The sequence below is a fragment of the Haplochromis burtoni genome, unplaced genomic scaffold, assembly GCF_018398535.1.
Source record: "Haplochromis burtoni strain Fernald_Lab_line unplaced genomic scaffold, NCSU_Asbu1 Contig_53, whole genome shotgun sequence".
In the NCBI taxonomy this organism is placed as follows: domain Eukaryota; kingdom Metazoa; phylum Chordata; class Actinopteri; order Cichliformes; family Cichlidae; genus Haplochromis; species Haplochromis burtoni.
Window position 1 is genome coordinate 616,623 of NW_024582414.1, and position 24,002 is coordinate 640,624.

The window sequence follows — 24,002 nt, forward strand, 5'->3', positions numbered from 1 at the left end:
ATATTCTTCTCACCTGCAGGAATGAGTAAGGCAGGCTGGACACCTGTACTTGGCCTCCTCTGATCCGCAAACACCACAACTGCAGGACATACAACACGTCAAACTGAGTGCGTTTAACAAATGAGTGAGGTTAACAAGTAACGGTGCTCAACACGCACACATAACCTGTAGTTGAGCCAGAAAATGTTTTGTGTGACAAACTTTAGGAGATATACTTAATATATACTAAAAGGTTAAAGTAAGTGTTAATAAACGAAGAAGAAACGGAGTGAAGAGTTTGGCTGTGGTGGTCTCACTTGAAGCTAACTAATAGCCTGCTAACTTCATAACTGCCTAGCATAAACATATTACGATAAGTAGCATCTGTTATGGGACAGCAGATGTATCTGCTACTCGGTTAACAAATATTAGGATTATGCCGACTCTGAGAAGTGAAGCTGAGCAAACAATCTTTACAGCAAACGCAAAATATTGTCCTAGTTTTGTGGCTGAGCTGCAGTCGGTTTAAATCGCTTACCTGGAAAGAGACATCTTTCTTTTCTTCCCTCTCTCCTCTTCTTCGGTGCTGCTATTTTCGACTTTGTTCTCCGCGGATGACATTATGTGTGCTGTTGGAAGAATTACTGCGCTCATAACGGGAGAATTGTAGTTGCACGCGGACGAAACGACACGCCGGGATCAAAACAAATGCTCTTCCGCCCCGGTGCCAGCACGTGGATACAAGTTCCGGTTGGAAAATGTGCTCATTGGCGCCTCTCGGTGTCTGCGCGTCAGAAATGCATCCCATGATCAGCTCACCAGCACTGTTTTTGTTGTTGTTGTTTGTTTGTTGTTATTTTTGGTCTCTGTGCCTGCCAGTGTATCCAAGCTTAAAATAGATTGAAAATAGACACGGATAATAGAATATGCCAGAAGTAAGAGCAATAATCGGTCGTTGGGCAGGATAGTAGCTACATCAGACCCTCTCACAAGCAGCACTTATTTGAGTTTCTTTTCTCACGAGATTTCTATGTGTGTTTATATAGGCTGTGTTTATTAAAGGAGTGAGTGATATGAATCAAAGAAGATTTCTTTAAGCTGTGTGTGTGTGTGAACAAGAGGGTACATGCCCATGCACCATATTCAACATCCCTCAAAAAACTGATCAGCAGTTTAGAAAGAAAAGTGAATTCATCCATCCATCGATCTTCTTAATCACTTCTCTAATTCAGGATCGCAGAGAAGCTGGAGTCTATACTACCTGCACTCCCTGAACTGGTCATCCTATTGTATGACCAAAACATAAAAAGAGCCATTCATGCTCACATTTGCTCCTTGATTTAGAATAACCACTTAATCTAACATGCATGTCTTTGGACTGTGGGAGGAAACCAGAAGGCACAAGAGGAAAATGCAAACTCCACACAGAAGGGCCTCAGTAGGCCACTGCATTCGGACGCTATTACTGTGATTAACCTCTGCATCATTGGGAATTAATTGAATTAGTTTTATAAAATGACAGTGTCACTTTTTAAAGTTAAATAAAGACTTTGAAAACTCATCAGATCTTAACTGGAAAAAAAAATCACGCTGGATATTTATACTGATGTGGACTGGGTAAATGAACGAAAGGATGCTATATCAACTGATACCCCAAAAGGTGAAAAAATGACACAGCAGACTAGTCCATTTTGGGGCGTGCTGAAAACATCAGAGCATGCTCCTAATGGCATGACAGATGGTACCCTGGAGGAGCTTCACTCAGATCTGTACATGACTGCGCTGCTGAACAGCGTGAGAAGCAAACTGACAGAACTTCCAGAGCCGTTCTATTGGATTCAGGTCAGGCAAGCGTGGGGGGGCAGGCAATGATATTGATTCATTCATCTTCCAGGAACTGCCTGCTTCCTCTCACCACATTGTTGTGCACCAGCAGGAAGCCAGGACTCACTGCACCAGTATAGGATCTGACAATGGCTCCAAGGATTTCATCCTAATATCTAATGGCAGATGTGTCGAGATGCCAGACGATGTTACAGGCAGCCTAACACTCTTTACAGTTTCTCCAGACCCTTTTACGTCTGGCAGATGTGTCCAGGGTAAACCTACTCTCAACTGTAAAAAAACATGAGCTGCCAATTCTGGTTTTCTATGGCAAATGCAATTAGGGCCCTACAGTGTTGGGCAGTGAGCACAGAGCCCACGGCAAGATGTCAGGCCACACGCCACCCTCATGAAATCTGTTTCTGATAATTTGGTCAGAGACTTTCACAGCAGTGGCCTGCTGGAGGTCATTTTGTAGCTCTGGCAGTGCTCATCCTATTCCTTCTTGCACAAAGGAGCAGATACAGGTCCTGCTATTGGGTTAAGGGCCTTCTACAACCATTTCATCTTTCTTAGAGAAACAGTCTCTCGTGGAATCTCCTCCTTATCTCTTAAGACTGCTGGGAGACACAGAAAACCTTCTGGCATTGGACATATCGATGTGCCATTCTGGAGTTGAACTACCTGTGCGACCTCTGTAGGGTCCAGGTATCACCTCATGTAACCAGCAGTGACACCGACCTTGCCAAATGCAAAACTTGTGAAAAAACAAAAGAGACGACGAGGAAAAGAAAACACCTGTGGCCTCCACTTATAAAAACCATTCCTCTTGTGCAGCTCGTCTTATTGTTGCCCCGCTAGTGTGCCGGTTGTTAATTTCATTAACACCAAAGCAGCTGAAACCCCCTCTGCTACTTACCTGACCAGATTAATATCCCAGATTTGATGCTGATTAAAAAGTGTTCCTTTAATATTTTTTAGCAGTGTATTTTTATGGTTGTAACATTAGGGGGGAAATGTTTTACTTAAGTAACACTCTGGGTGCAGATCTCAACCTGTTATTGTGCACATCTGAAACTGATAATGAGGTATTACTCCACCACTCTTTATAACAAGTATGTCCTTCATTCAAAAAAAAGGTAACAAAACCACATGTGGATAAAATGTCCCATTTATTTGTTTCTAAAATTATTTTTTATTTACACATTTGCATCCAACTTTGTCCTCCACAAACTTTATATAATTACACTTAATTAATGGTAACATAACTTAAGAGTATGATGACTGTTTTCTGTGTTTTTTGATTTTGTCCTCCCGTAGCTGCATTTGACTTCTGAATGAATTTATAAAGCAGTATGATGAACACACAGTCACAGGTGTGCATGCACACACACACACACACACACACACACACTTCAAACATAAATACTCCTCTAGACCGAGCTGTGGTTGACCAAGTAAGCAAGTTCTCTGAGAGTATAACTTACTGTGGTACAGTAATGTGACCAAAAAAATAATAATAACAAATCTAAAAACAAACAAAAAAAAAAAACCACAGGTTATAAATAAACATTGAAGTATGCTGTCAATATATACACAGGAAACGTTGCAGCACCAATGATAGGTTTCCCCTGAGGAAACTACCACATAGTAGGAAAAGCTATGAAAATATGTTGTGTATCAAAAAATGGTTCATAAATTAGAAGTGACCAAATCAACATAAGCATTCAAACAACATAACAAATTCTGATGTAACCGGTACATACAAAACAAAAGGTGAAAATGACTAATTTGACTATTTTTGAAAGCAGGTAGAGGTAGAGTACCATCTGTCAAGATGTACAGGTCCGACTGGATGGGACCAAAGACAAAAACATAATGAAAAACAATATCAAATATAGCCTCTGATTGGACAATGAAATATTTAAAGCACACACATTTTCCATATGCTATTGCACCTTTAGTTAGACAGTGCCCTCTGCAGAGGCCTGGCATGATCCTTTGGATTTGACCCCTTCCAAGGATGGTGTCTTTGGGAGTTGAAGGGGTGGAACATGAGTGAATGGCAGGTTTGAGTTTTGGACAGGCTGCTGCAATGTGAGGCCCTACCCCCGTCATCAGGAAGTAAAATGGGTCCATATGCAGTGGCCCAATGCACCTTTTGAGTGAAAACTAAACAAATACTTTACACATTGATTAGATAAATATCAGTATACACTGTCCTCTTTGGCATGGGTGTTCCACAGAGACTGATTTCTCCCAGGTAGAGCTGCCTGCCGTTCGATGTTGGGTTTTTGTTAGTCTCACAGTAAGTCCTGCTGAAGCTCTCCAGCAAATGCAACAAGCTCTCAGGGATACAGTCTGCCTTGCTGTGCCAGTATCTCTTTGGTAGGAAATTTTAAAAGTCTGCGGATTTAAGTGGTTTATAAAAGTGGCTTCGATGATAGGGATGTTGGTATCAGAGGAAGCAGACTGGACCGATTTCTACGTTTCGCTGACTGTTGATTTGTGAAGTGGGAAATTCCTCTATGTCTACAATTGGTAGCTGACCACTGTCCTGAGTATGGAAGAGGAATCGTGACTGGTGCCAGCTGCCATCTTGGATCTGGAACAGGACAAATGGAGGAGGGGAGCAGATTCTATTTATTTGTGGTAATGACTTTTAGTAAATACAAAAATATATATATCTTTAGGAAGTTCTTTAAAATTCTGCTGTCACCTATTTAATTACAACCAACAATTTATCACCAGCATAAAGAATTTATCAGAGCATATCATCAGGTTATCAGTTTACATTTTCAAATCAGTCCCAGCAAGTCATAATTTCACGAGACAGTCCTATTGATATGCAGAATTATGTGCGGGTTTCTGTAAGAATAACCACAGAAAATGCTCACGACTAAATCAAACTGCCCTAACGACGAAAACAAAGGCACTTTTTTTTTTTTTTTAAACACCACATTACCTTGCACTCATCTTGTAGCACATGTGGTTCAAGTAGTGTGTCTTTCTCAAACATCTGTTTGTTCCAGCCACGAAACCGAAGCCTGGTGTTCTCTTTGTGTCCACTGGAGCTGAAGCTGTCTGCGGTGCTGGAGGGTTGATAACTCAGGCAGTGAAACGTGATGCTTTGGCTAGCCTCACTGCTCAGTAAATGGAGAAACTTCATCTGGACATTTCCTATGTCAAATACCATCTGTCGGAGAGAGAAAGTGCACAGACGGTGTAGATTGTGAACACCATAGCATCATGTCAAAAGGAAAACAAACCAGTTTAGACTTGGAAAAAGAACTGCTGATGCTCACAAAGCAAGAGATGGATATGCAAAGAGCTGGAGTGAGAAGTATCATCAAGAAACTTGGAGACAGCCACACAGTACAGAACAACCCTGTCAATGGAAGGAAGTGAACATTTTCAAAGAATCTGGAAAGAAAACCAGTGAGAGATGTGTCTAAAGACCCCAGAGCAACTGCCAAGACAGCAGTGAGTTACTTAGCCAAGTCAAGAAGTAGTATTTAAGACAGTAACTAGAACCCTGCACAGGAATGGACTAAGACGTTGGAGACCAAGAAACACTGCACTTCTTCAGAAGAGACACCTTCAAGCTAGAATGAAGTATGCGAAAGACAACCTGGAGAAAGATTAAGCAGCCTAGAAAGGTGTTCTTTGCTCAGCTGACACAAAACTAGAACTCCTTGGCTAAAGAGAGTACAAGGAAGTACAACCCTCTGTCATAGTTTTATAATTTTGTGAATAATTTTGTTTCAGTGTGCAAAGTAAAATAATATAAGCATAATGCAGTATAGCAAAATAAAACTAACTCTAAATGAATCAAAATGAAACTTTTCTTGTACTGTCAGTGTTAAATACTATAGTCTAAATCAGGGGTTGGCAACTCCAGGCCTTGAGTGCTGGTGTCCTGCAGGTTTTAGATGTGTCCTTGATCCAACACAGCTGATTCAAATGTCTAAATTACCTCCTCAACATGTCCTGAAGTTCTCCAGAAGCCTGGTAATGAACGAATCATTTGATCGAGGTGTGTTGACCCAGGATGATATCTAAAATCTGCAGGATACCAGCACTCAAGGCCTGGAGTCGCCCACCCCTGGTCTAAAGTAAGAGTAAAAGTGTCCTTTTTTTCCCCACTCGTTCAGTGTTACCTTATCAGTTGACACTGGATGTAAACAAGTCTGTCCCCCTGCTGTAAAGTTGCAGAACACCTGGAAGGCATCAGACGTACAGCCCAGGTTTGGATCAACCCAGAACCAACCTGAAAAGAGAATATTAATATTAAGACCTGCTACCTGTGCAAAATTCCATGTATGGGTGAAGACACTCACCGTCTTTTAACTTGTGCTGGCAGTCCAGCAGGTCTTTACAGACACGAGCTGGGTTCTCCTTTGTCCCGAGAGGCTGTTTGATGCTCTCGATCACACTGCTCAAATGCTGTAGAGTCTTAAGTACTTCCGTGTTCTGGTCTGGCATGCTCATCTCCATATTCTGGAAACTCTAGTTAAGTACGAGGATGATAACACTGTGAACTCTCAAGTTTTAACCTGACTTCACAAATCTACTAATCCATAACTTCTCTATCCATCCTTATAAAGTGCTTCACCTCAGTCCTCAGGGCATCATTGGAAGCGGATGGACTGTAGACTGCTAAGTCGTCATATAACACTCTCTGTGGATTAAGAATCACCATATTCAGTTCAATGAAAACAATTCAGTGCCTTCATTATTAAACTGAAAGATTTTAATCTGTCAGCTTGCTCATTGATTAAAGTAAATATGGCAGCAGAAAGACATGTCCAGTTTAGTGAGAAAACTTTAACAGCGTCAGTGTACACTTTAATACCACACAAGGGCAGAAAAATAAGTCTTGGATCAATAAACAGCCACATTCTTGATTTTGGCTGCGGGAAAATTAACAAATTCCCCTTAGTATAAACACCACAGCGATCACTGAATGTGTGTACGCAAAAAAGGCAGCTGAGTTGTTTTAGGGGGGTTCTTGGAACTGTTTGAACAGGAAAAGGTCATGTAGAGAGCAGAAAGCTGCATGATATCCAGAATCTGGGACAAACAAGAGTAGCCACGCCAGAAAAGGCTTTGTCAGTGCTACTGAAAAAACAATCACAGGGATCTTAGTTATTATTGACATACACCATTTGTTGGCTCATCTAGAGTAAGACAGGAAACAGGTGCTTGTCCTGGTTCGTTCATACCCTGCCACTCAGAAAAAAATGGCTTGTATTACTTATTTTTTACTAAAACGTTTATTTAAGCTTGAAAAAGCACACATCTTAGGTTTCAGGAAAGAAGAAAGAGAGAGATGTAACTCATTTACCCCCCCAACCACAATGAGATATAAATACCTACAGGCTAGGTAATATATATTCAAGAACTGTACATCATACAACATCTGAATTTTACATTAAAGCAAGACTCCTGCTGTCTAGGCAATCTTGTCTGCATTACACAAAATACTTACTGTTGGACCAGGAGCGCCAGGGGGTCCCTGGGGTGGTAGAAAGAAAAGGACAAAATGAGTAACACACACACAGAAATGATCTCATTGTGGTTGCCATCATTTCACTTTTTGGTTTGTCATGTATGTGCCAATGGACTCTGAAGAAAATGTACACTGCAGGAAAATGGTAGAGTGTACAACCACAGAACTGCCCTAACCCCAGCTCGCCATGTGATTCTCTGAAGTCTTGAGTCACTTCTCACTTCTTTACATTTTGCTTCCAAGGAGACAGATTTGGACTCCAGGCTTTCTGTAAATCTTTCAGAAGTTTTCTTTCGACACTGGCTGCTTGTTCACTTATTTTTAGTCTAGTTCTTGCGCTTGAACATTTTTGGAGGAATGTTTTGTTGACGTTGTTTTTTTGTCTGTTTGTTGAATCATTAAAGCATCAAAGAAGCATCTAGTGTTATGTATAGACCGATTTTAAATTGTTGCCGTCCCCAAAACACAATTTGTGGTGAAGAAGAAGAAGAAGGTGAAGAAGAAGAATGAAATGAAAACAACGGAATTAGAATGTACAGAACAGAATTTGAATCAAAACAATGGAAGTTTAAAACAAACAACAGAATTAGAATGAATAGAACAGTTTGAATGAAAACAATGGAATTAGAATGTACAGACCAGAGTTTGAATGAAAAGAACGGAATTAGAAGAAGAAGATTATTTGAAAGGGTTTCTCCAAGACTCAGGAGGTGAAAAAGAAGGAGTATGTATGGTCAGCATAAAATGTTTCTGCACTTTTGCAACAACATAGTGAGCTATTAACTTAACATAGTATCTGAAACTTATGCCCTTAAGAAACAGGACAAAATCCAACAAAGACCTGACACAGTAAAACAATGGCAACACCAAATTTGAATCTAAATCATTATCAATATGTAGGGGGAGAAAGTCAGGAGAGAGGTACCACAGGGAGCGTCTACAGCAAACTGTAAAACATGGTGGAGGCAGAGACTTTGATCTACCATGCAGTACCATTTGGAAAGCATCTGATTATCAAAAGCTTTTTGACCTTATTCAGCATGGAAATGATCCCAAACATGCTGCCAATGCGGTGTAATCATACCTGGATACACACAATGATGTCAATCACACATGGACTGGTCTCCCCAGAGACCTCAACATTATTGAGGCAGTTTTGGATCATCTCAACAGAGAACAGAAAGAAAGGCAGCCCAACATCCAAAGAAAAGCTTTGGATGTTCGTCAAGAAGCTTTATGAAGTTCAGAGTGTGCTGAAGAATAAAGGTGGTCATACCAAATATTGATTTTCAAACACATTAAAAGCCCACAAACTGAGTTTTTGCCTTTCATACTATATTTCCATGCATGTTTGCACATTTCCATAAATCCTCGCATCTATTTCTTATTTTCTAATAAAATATAAAGGAATGAGAGGTGACTCAAAACATTTGCACTTCTGTATATTTGACCTGTGAAAACTCTCATTCATAATTGTTCATAATCCAAAATAACAGTGAAGTGTATACAGTAGGAATCATTCTGTAAAGTGATAGTGTAGTTAGCACTTACTCTGGGTCCAGGGCTTCCCTGTGGTCCCTGAGGCCCCTGAAAGAGTCAGGCACATAGAAAATACACATTAAAATGGCTAAAATGATTACGATACACATACACTTCTACATAAATAACACACACGACGAAAAATAAAATAGATTAAATAAGTGCAGCCTCACAGTGAACAGAATGGAAGAGATTCGTGATTCATCTTCCTTCAAGCACCTTGAAGCGACTGTTGTTGTGATTTAGCGCTGTATAAATAAAATTGAATTGGACTGAATTGAATTGAATCCTTCTCTGAGATGCTCTGTAGAGCGACAGTAGTATCACACACATACTGCCCCCTCTGGTGGACTAGGGACAAAACATTGGTGCAGCTGAACTTCATGATGTCTGTAAGTGGGATCTCAAGTCCTTTATATCCATACCATATTGTGAGCACATTTTAACAGCATCTGAGTAAAGCCTAGGATTAGAGGCCCATTGAGTACAGTGTGTTTGCGTGTGGTAGGGTGAAATGCAGAGGGATTTGCAAAGAACTGACAAACTAACTACCACGACCGAGAAGTGACTGTGTGGATTACACTGCGGCTTTCCCTGCTAACATTTTGTCAAGGCACTTCCTCAGCATTGTTTACACAAGAGGGCCCCACACTGCGCTCCAGGAGAGCGTGCTCATTATGACTCAGCCATAGCCTTAGCCTAAAGTGTCATACAGCACCGACACTTTAAGAAAGCCGTATAAACAAAACTACCACTACACCCTAGCTCACATTCATGTAACTTTCATCATCTACAGCTCTGTTTTTACACGCACAAACGGCTTTGAGGTGGCCGCTAAGACAACCGAGTGTTTCTCAGTCAGGAATGTTTGACACTTTGGCAGAGTGCAATCATGACATAATAATACAGAAGACTTTCCAGGTTTTGATTAAAGGGTTTGATTGCATCTCACCATTTCACCACCGTTTCCTTTTGGACCCCTTGGCCCCTGCAAAAAAGGATAACATAGCATAAAGACACATACAGCACTGTATTCCAATCTGTATTATCAATTAACTGTCTTTATTGGAAATTAAACAATACATACAGTGAAAGTCTGAATGTCAGAGTGTAATAATTCCTTTTTCTTTGTACAAGTCTTACACACACACATACACAAAATGAGAAAAAAAAAAAACCTACAGGTTTTCCCATTGGACCCATTTTTCCTTCAGGGCCTAGAGGTCCAGTGAAGCCCTGGAAGAAACAGTGACATTGCTGAAAAAGCAGTAAAAACATCTATAAAGACTTCAAGGTGTACTGCACATGTGTCTACATTCATGTTCTCTTCATAAACACTTTGACAACAGGGAACAAAACAGAAATGTATTTATATTTCTGAAAGTTCTTTCCTGAGTGGGATTTGATTTAAAGCAGTACTTCTGAAGAAAGCACCATTGTGTGCCTACCTGGTCCTATTTCAGTTTCTATTAAACTCACCAAAGTACCCATAGGACCTTTAGGACCAGGGAAACCTCTCAGTCCTAAATCACCAGTTGGCCCCTGTTTCAAGGAAAAAGATATTTGTTATTTCTTATTCTAACCTACTCTCCTGTTATTTTTTATCGTTTTTCTATACGCTCTTAATACATGTTGGCCACTCAGTTGTTTACCTTAGGTCCTGGTAAGCCCTGTAAGCCAATCATGCCCAAATCTCCAGTTTCCCCCTATAAAAAACAAAAAACACAATATGCAGAAGATGGCTCTTTTAAAAAAAAATTCTCTTATGTGATGTAATCGGGGCTGACAGCAAATCTCTCAACAATATCCTCAGTAGAATTACGGAGATTTACTCATAAAGGTGGGTGCCTAAGACAAATAGGTCTTAAGACACACGCAAAACATAAAGCCAACACTTATTATTGGAGATAATGGACAATAGAAAATAAGTTGTTTATTTCTTTCTTCTCCAATGGAGAAGAAAGGAACTTGATATTTGTTATTTAATATACTGAACATACAATAGCAAATCTCTAGCCCAAATTCGGGGCCCCGTAAGTCTGAAGGCATTTTTGAGGCACAAAATGTGGTTTTAGTGTCAGGGCTACAGTTAGGTTATGGTTTGGTTTAGGCTAAGGGTTAGGCATTTTTGATGGTTAGGGTAACGGTAAGCGGCTAGGGAAAGCATTATGTCAATTAGATGTCCTTACTAAGATATAAAAGGCAAGTGTGTGCGTGTGTGTGTGTGTGTGTGGAGGTGGGGTTGATTTACTTGATTTTTCACCCAGTTTTAATACCAGACACAACAGGGACACTAGGCAAGCCTTATAAAGACCCTTCTTTTCTTTTTCAAAAGAACTGGGGCACACACAGAAGACTTTCTGTCAATCTGCGGCAGTCTCAGTGCACACACTCACATGATCTAGACACACTGTGAGGGGATGGATGTCTGCGTCCTATCCTGTGTCTAAGCACATGCCTTCCAGGGTGGCAGACAGTGTTTGTACAGCCAGTCTTCCACATTCTTTAGACAGCTCCACTTTGAAACTGGTGACTCTGGCCCAGAGACTCTATTGACTAAAATGTGTAAAGGGATCTGACCCAAGGGTCTGAGTCTCCTCTCAGTTTCAGGAGCATCAGTGGAGATAACTATCGGAGGGGAGAGCAAGGGATTAAATGCTGTTTCTTTTTTCTTCTTCGGGGAGTTACATAAGTAAAGCAAAGCACCTCTTTTTCAGGTCCCTGGAGTGTGAGGATCTTACATAACTTGGCCTCACCAAGCGGAATGTTTCCATTCCTAGTCTCGCCCAGATAATTTGTTACTCTACTCAGGTTGGAAAAGTGTCAGGCACACATTGAAAGCTCACCAAAGATTGGCTTCATATGTCCCTGAAGCTATATTTAGAGAGGTATTAAAGAATGTATATAAGCTTATAAAGCCATATTTCAACAAGTGCATTCCAGTGGAAAGTACTGTATATACTCTACCGGGTACATGAAAAAAAAGACATGACAAGTATCTGTGAAAAACACACAGGCTGAAATAAAAACTGTATAAATGTGAAGATTAAAGAGTTACAAAAATGCGTCAGGCATAGAATTAAAAAAAAAAAATCTATATTGTATCTTGATTTAATATTATGCGATGGAGCTAGTTAATTTGATTTTGTAGCACTGTCTCTAAATGTGAATTCAGCTACCAGCATCCTGGTCCTGGGCCCCAGCATTGTGAGTTTGATGGAGCTTGAAGTTTTGGTTTGTTTAGGGGTTACAGTTCATTTATTTAGCGTATTTTGTTGTATTCCTTGTTCCTGGCTGTTTATTCCTCCCTCTGGGTTTGTCCTCTTGTGTCTAGTATTCTGCATTTAGTTAATTTATGTGTCTGTGTTTCCCATCCGTTATCACACTTCTTGCCTCCCCTGTGCCTCGTTGTGAAGTCTTAGAATTTGATATTCTCGTCTTTTGATTACTTCCTGTCCTACTTTGATAGTCCCTCGTCTCTTGGTCACTGTGTGTAGTTTTGTTTCCCTTGTCTTGCTTTCCCAAAGGAGTTTCAGCTGTTTTCCCCAGTGTTTCCAGTCTCCCTAATTACCTGCTGCGTGTCTATATATTCTCTCAGCCTCCCTAATGCCTCTCTTATTGTTTGTTTTACCCATGAAACACCAGCAATAAACACTGTTTTAAGTTTAAGTCCTGTCCTGCATCAGAGTCATAATCCTGTCTTCTAAACACTGTCCATGATGAACAGAACTGAGCCTCAAACATACAGTTAGAGCCAAATGTTTTGCACACTGAGACCGTTTCTGTGCACCACCGCAGTGGATTTTAAATAAAAAAAAAACAAGATGTGATTGAAATGCAAATTTTAGCTTTAAATTATCTTAAAAAGAGTTTAACGAAAGTTTTTAAATTAACTGTTAAGGAATTACTGCTGTTTTTATATATAGGCCTAATTGTATGTCAAAACTTTGATAATAAATCACAGAACTACCACACAGTTTACAACAAACGTTCTCAAGTACTATTAAAGATTGACTTCTATTTTAGGACTTTGCTTGCATGTACTCACAGACAGCCCTTTGGGTCCTGGGTCTCCTTTCTTTCCCTGGTCACCTGCAGCTCCCTTCATGCCCTTGATTCCAGGCCCCCCCCTGTCTCCTGGTAGGCCAGGTTCTCCCTGATCCAATAAAAGGTCAATTAAACAGTTTAGGTGCATGTCACAGTAGCATTTTATCTCACCGGAGAGGACTTTCTTTTTCACAAAGAAAATGGGTCTTTATAATGATTAACATTTCCACCTTGTGACCTGGCGGTCCCCTTTCTCCAGAATGTCCAGGAAGTCCAAGTTCTCCCATTGGACCTGGCTGTCCAGCAGGCCCTTCCAGTCCCACTGAGCCGCTCTGACCCTACATACACACAAGAGATGATTGAACAAATCTTTGCCAAGGTTAAAAAGGTACTAAAGTTAGTGTGCTTCCTCAAAAGGCACAACACAAAATCCACAAAACATTATGCCACTGTTTAAAACACTACTCTACAACAGTAAATGACATATATAGTGACACATTTGAGGTCTATCTTATGGGTGCCTCTTCTGTTTAAATGTTGCTATTAAACAAATGACACTCAAATTTCTGACAAAGCAGACAAAACCACAAGCATAGTCCTCTGCAAAAGCTAAACACAAGTGTATAAATGCATGTTGGAAAAATCATTTGGAACTTGAGTGTTAGTGGAGAGGGTTATTTACTGATGGTAAATATTGACATCTACTACAATTAGCTGCTATAGAGTACAATGAACACTATTTCCAGTGTTTCATTATATAAACAAAATTCTAAAATTGTTGTGTTGAAGCAATTTTAGAACACGGGTCCTCGACAGCGTATGTCTAAAGGCTGTCCAGAAAACCTGTTAGTGAGTTGTTTTTTACTTTGTAGACCACAGTGGTTTCCTGCTCCATCAGCAGTGTAGGTGAGGCAGCAGGGAGCCTGAGATTTTAGAATAACACACTCAGTGAGTTGTTGCCTCGCATGTGGCTGACAGTGAAGAGACAGGATACTTTAGGAATTTCGGTGGAATTACACCACCAGTGGTTTACTGGATGAAACCCACAGTATGCAGGTGTTGGCAAACCCTTAGATAAACCAAGGTCTGAACAATTTAACCTTCACCTTTCCCCACATACAGGAATGCGGGTAAAAGGGGCTATGTGCCATTTAGAAATCATTTTAACTTCTAATCAAAAGAAAATGACTTGGAAGGTAAACATAAATTTGTTGAATTTGAGCCTGAAAGAGACGGATTTTAACTTTTCAACTAATTTACACACAAGAGGGTCTGTAAATGTCACGAATGGCAGACCAGATTAAACCTAGATAACAACATCCATGGACATCTGGTACTTGGCATGTGATGCATAATCGGTTCATCATTTTATCATATTAGAAATTAATGTTGTGATTCTTTTTAATATGAGCATGAATTGTTAAGTTATTTCCAAAAATGTCATTTATGATGTCACAGTGAATTCTGTGCCAACTTAGGCACAAAGGGCAAAGACGATAACGACAAAAGGATTTATGAAACCTGACAGTTTTTTCTTGGCAGCTTGAGTGAAAAACTGAAACTGATTCACAGAAAAGCTGAAAATTATTTGTAAGGGGCTCTCCAAGACTCAGAATCAGCCGCTTTTAAGCAGCAGTTTGATTTAAAGACTTGAAGTTAAGGAGTGAAGAATGTCCTTTATCAAGTAAAACGGCCCTCTACTACAGCAGACCTGAAAATTTGCCTTCTTGTGGAGCTGAAAGTAAAAAGTGATGCAATGTCAAATCATTGCATCACTTTTTACACAGCAATGTAAGACATATTACTATATTTAAATTAGACAGATATAATTTTAAGGGATTATTCACGTTCTTTCAACACCAGTGCAGTTGGGGATGTTACCAATGGGAAACTGTATAGTTTTAGTTCATCTGAAAAGCATCAATGGCTAAAATTAGCCTTACTAGACTTTCATACAACATTATCTAAATGAAAGCCAGACCAGTAGGACTTGGCTTTCCAACTTGGCTAAAAGGCCTTTTGCACGCATGTAATCCCAGTCCACTTTGGCTGCATACATATTTGGAGAGGCCCAAAATGAAGAGGCCAATCAAATCAAACAAGACATTTAATGATCAGTCCAAGTCTCCAGTCCCACTCATACAATAACAGATGGAAGGAGCTGGAGTAAATCTTTGGTCACTTGCAATTCCATGAGTCCCATTTGTTGATTTTTGTGGTGCTACAGAAAGCACGCCACAAGTCTCCAGTAAAGGAACTCCCCTGTTGACAGTTTAGCTGTGCAACTACGTCTTTCGACTCCTTCTGCGACCACCATTAACAGTGCTCATGGTGAAAAAACATTCAACTGAACTCTGCTTTTTAAATATATTTCATTAATGTGAGTCTATTGAATTGCCTAAAATAGTAAGCTAATCAATTACTTAAGGCTACCGTAGTTAGCGTTTGCTATAATGTTAATCCCAACACCAAGGAAACGCTGCTGTCTATATGTCACCGATTACCTGTCGACCTTGCTTTCCTGGGAGTCCTGCTAAGCCAGTTGGTCCCGGGGGGCCATCAGGGCCTGGATAACCCTTCATTCCTGTGAGCCCAGGTAAACCAGTCGGCCCCTGTTAAATGACAGTGTCAGTTTCAGCCCGAGGGGCATTTAAAAATACCATCAATCTTTTCGTAAAACATCACTTTCCGTCAATAATCTCGTGACTATATTTACACCTGTGATTCTTCCTCTGATGCTTAGCCTGAAGCACTGAAGTCCACCATCTGGATCGTTAGAAATTACAATAAAATATTTATCCTGGTCTTCTCCGTCTTCATATTTGTCAGTTACTTTGTTTTATTTTGAAGGTTGGTTTTCTTGTGCGTCTTGCTCTGGGTTTTGTCTCCTGTCTTTGTTCCTTTCCTGCCTGTTCATTTCCAACTGTGTCTCATTGTCAGTCATCCCTAAGCCTGTATGTCTAGTCTTGTCTTTCTCTTTGTGTAATCATCTGCTCCCAGATGTCCTACTTTTGTCTTTAGTGCCTTCCTCATAGTTTGATTTAGTTTAGTTTTTGCATTTTTATTGCAATCATGTTGGGTTTTGGCTTATCAAGTTTTTCAAATTAAAGCTCACATCTGTTTATTTTCTCAATGATCACTGTTGATCTTGTGATTTTTTTTTCCTTTTAAAGGAATGAGAACCGTGTAGACATATGCAATAATTTGATGATGCAGAAGGTTCTCAGCTAATGTAAAGAGGCGGCTGCTTCTCTTTAGGCCATTCACTTAATTGAGCTAATATGATGCTTACTTCAATGCCGGAAGCTCCAACCAGACCTCTTGCACCTTTCTTTCCAGCCAAACCCTGGAAAAACATAAACATGAAAAATAACATGTGCATTAAAAAGAAAACACAAATGTTTTAGTATATCACTCTCTACACAGTAAAAATGTGATTTTTACTATACTTCACAGAGAAATGTTTCAGATTTTAGTGAAAATCACTGAATACTGTTGCAAGAAATGTCCAGTTCAAAACCTTTATGGATACTTTAAAACCATAACAGCTAAAAACATCAACCCAGTGACAGTGATTTATTCATAGTCCCAGAGAGATATTGTTTAAGAAATGCTTTATCAAAGCTGTTAATCTAAAACAGGCATACAGAAGATCCTCAAAGTTTCCAGTGTTTCCTGGCAGGCTGCTAAGTTCTCAGTGCTTCTAAGCATATGGAAATACAAGTTGCATGTTAAGGTATTGCATAAACTTCATTTGAACTCGAGTTTGGCGAAATCCACTGAAATGGTTGGATAGTATGTGAACTGCTTATATAATCACTCTTCTATACAAGCTGTTTCGCATGTGGTGGCGAGTCAGTCATGTCTGTACACCTGTGACACTTCAAGATTACAAAAGGGCGTATGGAACCTGATCAAGGAGCGTCAAAGCTGTTGCACAGGGAAATCATAGTTATGCATAGTTATGCAATTAGAAAGCCTGTGAAGACTGAGGGCTCTAAAGAACATGAGACTAAGCAAGCAAACCTGTTAGTTCAAGGTAGCACATGTTAGTAAAACGTATCTGCATTTTAAGTATCAAAGAACAAAAAGCAATGAGCCATTAATAAACATCAGATTAAATATTTGAGAAGTTTAATGGTGCATTCAGGGTGTAAGGAAAAGCTGCAGTTCCCTGGTTGCTGTCCAAATTTCATTGCTCCAAGCATTTCTTTTTTTTCTTCAACCGCCTGCTTTCTATCTCGATGAAGTAAGCAGAATTCTACCACAGCTGAGCTAAAATTATCTAGCGTGACAAGCAGCTTAAACATCTGTAGCAGCATGCTCCTGTGGTGACAGCTAAAAAAATGACAAATTGGGGATTTTGGTTAAATCTGTTTGCATCTGGTTTTGTACATTTTCTACTGTCAGGTGTAAATCAATCATTCCACACAGAGAAGAGACCAAATTTAGTGATTTCCTAAACTATTCACATTATTGAAAAGCTGTATTATGCTGTATGTTAATGGTGTCAAGTCTCACCGGAGCTCCTTTTTCTCCTTTTGGGCCTGGTTCTCCGGGGGAGCCTGGAGATCCCTGTGCGAAGGAAGAATACACTATAAAGTAAGTAGAATATAAAAACGCAAAATATTATCAAGCTGTGTACATCTATATAAAAATGATATGCAAGATTATGATTATAAGGAATATCCTTGTTTACCCTACTTCTTAATCGAGTCACTTTTAATACTCCACAGCATATACAGTATATCCCACAGTATAGATCCTAATCTAATAGGCATTTTCCTGTTAGGAGAACAATCACACTCTCAAACTGAACAAAAAGTTTTGATTTAAAGACGTACTTATCTGTCACCCTTTGAAAGAACACATTTAGATATTTCATATATTTATCATCACGACAATATGGCCAGCACACAGTAGAGATATTTAACTGTGGGTAAATGTAAAAAAACAACAGATTAAATAGTGTTGCTACGGCTGTGTGGGTTCTCTGCCATTAGGTCATGGTAGTCTTAAGCTTGAAAATAAAAAGGCAACCAGACTTCTTTAAGTCTTCTTTAGCTCTCATCCACGAGCCTTCTTCAGTCTAAAACTTCGGTTTAGTTCTTTGTAAATTTTTAGGCAGCTGTTTACTGACTTACCGGTGGGCCTTGTGGTCCAGAAGCCCCACGAGGTCCAGGGGTACCGATATAGCCCTGAAACATAATTTTCAGATTTGATAAGTAACTTTTTATTTGTGAATAATACATGCACATCATTCTCATGTTCTTTACTAAAGAGGGAGCCCAAAAGCATAATTAATGTCTATACCCAAAGGCCTCTTTTCCACCTGCAGTAAAAACTCAGAGGCTCCATAGTATCAAAACTAGGATTTTTTTTATATTATCTATAACTGCACCGAATTAAACTATTTCATCCATTTACTTAACTAACCAGTCTGTCTTTTGTCCTGTCTAAGGAAACTGCAGAATAATACAACAAAAACAAATGCATCTAAAAACCAAAATGTTTTATATGTTAACGACAATGAAGATTTTTGAATTTGGAGACGAGTTCACAGACTAGCACAGACACCCCCCCCCCCAGGTAATACGTTGCCATCACCGTGAACTTGTGCTCAAGTGTGTGTACTTCTTGGGAAAAAGCAGCAGATTTTCTCAGCTTTATTGCTCGGATTTTGGTAATCCTCTCCAACATGTGTGGTCTGCTCTTCATGCGAAAGAGGCAGCATGGAGTATAAACAACAATCAAGCAGACTGAGCGGAGTGCCGTGTGTCTGACGTTTAATGGTTCGTTCCTACCTGATAGCCTTCATCCCCCGACTCTCCACGCTCTCCTCGTTCCCCTGGAGGCCCCTGCGTAGACAATGAATGCACACACATGAATGTGCATACTGCATATACGTACATGCCTGTCTTTTACCTGCACAGCTTCAGGTGAGCTGGGCACCTACTCAGACTCACTCCCCACATATCAAACACATGAATCTCTCTGAACGTGATTACAGGGTACAATAAAGCAGAGGCTGGCATTGTATTGTTTATACTATACACTGCAATTCTGTGCCAACTTGAAAATTCAATACTACTGACGTGCAGACAGCCAATACCTCCAACTGTTCATGCAGTGTAGCCTCTGTCAGTAGTCATGACTATTGCAGGGGAAATGCATCTTAGAGAACACAACTGTTGTATGACTGCATGACTCCGGGGTTTCTAAAGCCGCTTTATGCTGATCCTCCTTTGATATTAGTCTAAGAATGAGTCACTGTGAAATATGCTGAATCCTTGTGGTGACTTAGGTATTAGGAAGAAAACTTTAGCTGTGCCCTGTGTGTGAGGTAGCTGTTTTGTCTCTAACTTCTCAGTCAGTAATTAAGACACAGAAGGTTGATAATCGCTTCATGCACATGACAGATTTAGGACAAGAAACTTTAACATTCATTTTTTATCAATGAGTGCATTTGGTGCTAAAATCAGGAGCTGATCAGGATTAACTTTTACATCCAGTCTCAATCTGGTATTTAAATTGCTTTGGATAAGCAGAGCAAGGAGAGTTCAGAATGGAGAGTTTAAAGGAAAGCAAGACCTACTGGTTCACCTAAGGGCCCTGGCAGTCCTGGGGTCCTGTTGTCATCGCCTGGGTAACCCTGGGATGTAGCAAACGCAAACATACAATCATAGATGAGTGGATGTAGATTGCAGGCAGATAATTTAGTACTTTAAAGAACTCTGAATAACCTAAGAAATCCAGTTAAGGACATAAGTCACAAATTCAGGTATCAAATTACCTTTTCACCTTTGGGTCCTGGCGGGCCAACGGGCCCAGGCTTTCCAAGGTGCCCCTAAAGAAAAAAAAGAAAACCTGATTATTGTACGTAATGGAGCTGCCACACTTATGCTGGCTTTTAATCAGAACTGTTCTTTAGGGATAAACAAAATTCCATATATTATGTCAAAAGACTGTTTTCATGAAACCAAGTTTAGAAAAGAAAAACTTACTGGGTATCCTGGAAGTCCTGGTTGCCCGTCTATCCCCATGACTCCAGGCTGACCCTGGAAACAATGCAGAAAATGCGAAATAAGGCCTTGAATCAGTCATGGTGCCTCTGCTTTGCTTTTTAGGTCTTCTCCAGATAAATATATCTTTGGCAGGCTTATAAATCGTTGATCCACAGCTATATCAAAGTAGTCTCAGTGGTTCTACTGAAAGGGGAGCTGAAAAAATGTCTGGCATCCTCCTAGCTTGCCATCTCTTACATCTTCTTGCTTTGGTTTTAACAGTTTGCTTTGGTTTTAAAAATCTGAGTTCGATTGACTTCAGCAGTATAAAGAATTAATTATACACAAGATGAGTCTTTTTCCCCTCTCTAGCCCATTATAGCTAAAGGTTCAGCTGATACAATTCCACAGATTCAATTAACAAACATCATAGACTGCAGGCCACACCTTCAATATAAACTGTGGCTTGCAGTCTTCAACACCTACAGTAGTAGAAGAAGAAATGGGAACTTACAGATGTGCCTCGAGTTCCCCTGGCACCTTTCAGTCCTGGCTCGCCCGGCTGGCCGATGTCTCCCCGAGCGCCAATCTCCCCAGCAAGACCAGGAGGACCCCTCTCTCCCTGTAAAAGATTGTAAATATAATTAAAAGACATAAAAATTATTGTTATTAATAAATCTTGCTGTTTTTGTTTTATTGTAAGCAGGTTACTTTAAAAATAAACTATAAGACTAGATGCCTCAGTGGCTCTCTGTGTTAAATGTGCCCTTTGTGTTAAATGGAACTTGGCTGGGAAACATATGGTGTTGATCAGGATATTTACTTTCTTTCCGTGCCGTCCTCTGTTTCCTGGGGGACCCACTTTTCCTTCTGGACCCTGTAAAGTGATTGCCAGTAAATTATATTGCTTAAAATACATTTTAAATTATCCCAGAACAGACTCTGTCATATTCTGGATTCTGTCTCACTTTATTGCCCGATGTTCAGATTAAACACTAACCAGCAGATACTGATACACTAGATACACTCTGAATCTGCGTCCTTCCCTCCAGATAACAATGACCTTCTTGCTCCTTGTCACCCATGGCTAGACTTGGATCTGTATCTCCAAACACCAAGAACCTAAGATCTGCAGCTCTCAGACCATGCTACACATCCAAAATCTCTGACAAGGTAAATTTATCAACCCAGTAGCAAAACGTTTTTATTGAAGAGCAGAGTGACCCCTACTGGGAATCAAAGGCATTATTTACAGAAATGTGTCTCTAGATTTCCCTCATTTACATGAAGTTTGCTGTATTATCTGAAAGTTAAACTTTGGGACCAATATTAACTTACACGGAAGCCCTGTTTCCCAGGCTCTCCGGGTGGCCCCAGGGGTCCAGGATCCCCTTCTGTCCCTTTCTCCCCTGGCTCCCCAAAAGGCCCACGCTCTCCAGGTTCACCCTGGCAATTTGACGTAGAAAGAGGAAAACAGGCACACAAGAAAAGAGTAAAAGTAAAGACAATTCAGCAACAATAGAATAAGCTTTTATTATATTACCACTAGAAAGATGGAAGATTTGGGGCAAACTAACATGACTTTCACCCGCTTCCGTAGATTTTAATATCATACTCAAATCCAGTGTGAAATTAAGTAGATATACTAAGTAATGCAATGAGATTCAATGTACCACTGGGATGACCTATTTTGGAATGCTGAGCTAATCTGCGGATGTTCTAACATTTTGATTTACTATCATAGGGTCAGTCCTGCTAAAATAAATCTTTTGGCTCCCTGGTTCATTTGATCAGAAATAATCAAGAACACACAAGTCAACAAACCTTGGCTCCATCTTTTCCCTGAGGTCCGTCTTCACCAGGGGGACCGGGAGGACCCTTAAAACATAAAAACAGTTTTAAATACATCTGCTGTAAAAAGTTAGAAACCAGCAGTTCCTATTACATCTCAACTCAAGTGCCAAGAAAACTACAATGCATCTATGAATTTTTACTTCAGTTTTAATTGGAGCCGTTTATAAAATAGACAGGGATTCTTAGTAACAGGCATGCTGCTTCTGGAAATCCTCGGCAAGTTTAAATAATACTCTGCACAACTTCATATCCCTTCGTAACACAAGATTGTTTAATAATTTGTGTAACCTGTGGTTACGTGTGATAAAAAAAGCTCCCAGCCCAACCTAATCCAACCTACTGCATGCATGCATCCTCAAATATACTTGCACATCACTTCAATGTGATGAGAACTAGACTTTACTTTACTTACTCTTCTATTTATAATGTGTTTGTTTAAAACAAAAATACATTAAGAGATAATTATTTTTGCGTAAGCAACAGGCAAAAATCATGCAGCACTCTCTAAAATGGAAATAGATTCATGAAAAATTCAAATTATGTTGAAATCCTCAATATAATCATTTAAACTATAAAACCTAGACCTCATAGAACATCTGCACTGGTAAGATCTCCATGGAAACAACCATACTGCCACATGTCACATATGATCCAGGTTTTTGTTTTCCATCCAAGTATTTGATAATCGGATAACTTTCATTGATTTTTGAAAATTCCATCCATTCACATAATGCAATTAAACAATGGGGATCACACCAGATCCAATACCAGTGAGTTTTTAGGTCACACATATGTACCTAGTTTTAAAGCAAAGACTGTATTTGAAAGCTGGATGAAGCCATCAACTGAGGGATGTTGCACTTTGAATGGAAGCAAGTCAATTACAATGTAACCACTAAAACACATCTGGCTTTATAGTCTATTTTACTGTAAATGGGACAATAATTTAGAATGAACATAGTGTGGAATAAAATAAGATATAAAACTAGTGACTGTGACCATAAACTCAATGGTTTGCTGAAGTCATTAAGTTATGTAAGGAGTGGTGTTGATTTTTGTTTTTTGGGGGGCTGCTTTCCCCTAATAGTCTATTCTACATTACCTAGATTTTTCACATCAAAGGGGTTTCCAAAAGGATTGCAGATTTAGCTCGCTTCCTCTCACACATTTTACATAATCAAAATAGTTTTATGTACATATGAGGAACTTAAAATACATGAAATGATGAAAGGAAGGTAGAGACTGGGGCATAAAGTGCGTGTGTGTTTGACAGAAGCCGCTTGGCCCCTCTGCTGCTGACAGCTTATATCCAGTACTCATGGGCTGCATCGTGCCTTTCTTTGCAATAAGCCTCGACTTAATGAAACACTTATCTAACACACAATGTTTTTGAATGGATCTTGCACAGTTAAGCCCTGTCATGTTAAAAAATCTGCCCACGGACAGCCAGCCATTCAAAGCTCTGTCTAATTCTGTGGACAACACGGGGAGATGAAACTAAAGCAGTCTGTTCCATCTACATATATATATATATATATAGTTTATACATCACACAAACAGTTTTGTGTTTCTACTTTCTTCTGGCAAGCGGATAAAACATCTCTGTCAGAATGAGGGGGGTGAGTAAATATACAACTGGGTTAGGGTTACCCGAACACAGGGAAGGAAGGGATTAGCAAACTGCAGTCACTCACTCTCATTCCCTCCTGCCCCTGCTCCCCTTCAGCTCCTGGAGGCCCAACATCACCCTACAGGGAGACAAACCACAACAAGAAGCTGGCTGGAGGTCAGAACACACTTACATATTTGCATCACCCGCTGTTTCACTTTCAATGAGCGTGCCCATTGATTTGCACATTAGTGGAGCAGGAAGAAGGCAAAGCTTCAAGAATTATAACAAGACAGTACAAACCTTTGCCCCTGGCTCTCCAATGGCACCTGGTTCTCCCTCTAAGCCTGGTAAACCCTACAATGATGGGAAAGAGAACCATAGGCAATATTTCATTTGTATACATTTGGATAGGATTGTCAAATAATACTCATAATCAATAAAGCATCATGAGCATTTAATGTAAAGTACTTCAGGTCCTTGTTCTCCATCAGGTCCAGCCTCTCCAGCAGGTCCTCTGGGTCCCTGAAAGAAAAAGAACCACCATGGCTAAAGCACACAAACACAATGATTCAGGAATCTCATTAACGTATGCATCAGGAACTTAAAACAAAATAGAACGAAATAGATATAA

At 39.9% G+C, this 24,002-nt stretch overlaps 2 protein-coding genes across 4 annotated transcripts in view; both read right to left on the bottom strand.

Annotated features, from left to right (window-relative positions):
• znhit6 (zinc finger HIT-type containing 6) overlaps positions 1 to 735 on the bottom strand; it is a 41,402-nt gene extending 40,667 nt beyond the window's left edge. The window contains exons 1-2 of one of the 3 annotated variants that reach the window (XM_042220668.1): positions 518 to 735; positions 14 to 79 (exon numbers count right to left, since the gene is read on the bottom strand). In XM_042220668.1, coding sequence (XP_042076602.1) covers positions 14 to 79; positions 518 to 633 — 182 coding nt within the window. In that variant the 5' untranslated portion in view covers positions 634 to 735. The remainder of the gene's footprint in view (positions 1 to 13; positions 80 to 517) is intronic. The other 2 variants (XM_005923912.3, XM_005923913.3) reach the window with 2 other exon arrangements.
• A 2,223-nt stretch (positions 736 to 2,958) lies between these two features.
• The window catches only part of LOC102311250 (collagen alpha-1(XXIV) chain), an 83,824-nt gene continuing 62,780 nt past the window's right edge, over positions 2,959 to 24,002 (bottom strand). The window contains exons 33-60 of the mRNA XM_005923910.3: positions 23,840 to 23,893; positions 23,672 to 23,725; positions 23,454 to 23,507; positions 21,730 to 21,783; positions 21,244 to 21,351; positions 20,729 to 20,782; positions 20,420 to 20,527; positions 19,906 to 19,959; positions 19,695 to 19,748; positions 19,497 to 19,553; positions 18,706 to 18,759; positions 18,046 to 18,099; positions 17,423 to 17,476; positions 16,194 to 16,247; positions 15,406 to 15,513; positions 13,132 to 13,239; positions 12,903 to 13,010; positions 10,507 to 10,560; positions 10,334 to 10,396; positions 10,037 to 10,090; positions 9,807 to 9,842; positions 8,867 to 8,902; positions 7,295 to 7,321; positions 6,419 to 6,484; positions 6,144 to 6,312; positions 5,964 to 6,073; positions 4,769 to 4,999; positions 2,959 to 4,408 (exon numbers count right to left, since the gene is read on the bottom strand). Of these exons, the coding sequence (XP_005923972.1) occupies positions 4,262 to 4,408; positions 4,769 to 4,999; positions 5,964 to 6,073; positions 6,144 to 6,312; positions 6,419 to 6,484; positions 7,295 to 7,321; positions 8,867 to 8,902; positions 9,807 to 9,842; positions 10,037 to 10,090; positions 10,334 to 10,396; positions 10,507 to 10,560; positions 12,903 to 13,010; positions 13,132 to 13,239; positions 15,406 to 15,513; positions 16,194 to 16,247; positions 17,423 to 17,476; positions 18,046 to 18,099; positions 18,706 to 18,759; positions 19,497 to 19,553; positions 19,695 to 19,748; positions 19,906 to 19,959; positions 20,420 to 20,527; positions 20,729 to 20,782; positions 21,244 to 21,351; positions 21,730 to 21,783; positions 23,454 to 23,507; positions 23,672 to 23,725; positions 23,840 to 23,893 (2,184 nt within the window). The 3' untranslated portion in view covers positions 2,959 to 4,261. The remainder of the gene's footprint in view (positions 4,409 to 4,768; positions 5,000 to 5,963; positions 6,074 to 6,143; positions 6,313 to 6,418; positions 6,485 to 7,294; positions 7,322 to 8,866; positions 8,903 to 9,806; positions 9,843 to 10,036; positions 10,091 to 10,333; positions 10,397 to 10,506; positions 10,561 to 12,902; positions 13,011 to 13,131; positions 13,240 to 15,405; positions 15,514 to 16,193; positions 16,248 to 17,422; positions 17,477 to 18,045; positions 18,100 to 18,705; positions 18,760 to 19,496; positions 19,554 to 19,694; positions 19,749 to 19,905; positions 19,960 to 20,419; positions 20,528 to 20,728; positions 20,783 to 21,243; positions 21,352 to 21,729; positions 21,784 to 23,453; positions 23,508 to 23,671; positions 23,726 to 23,839; positions 23,894 to 24,002) is intronic.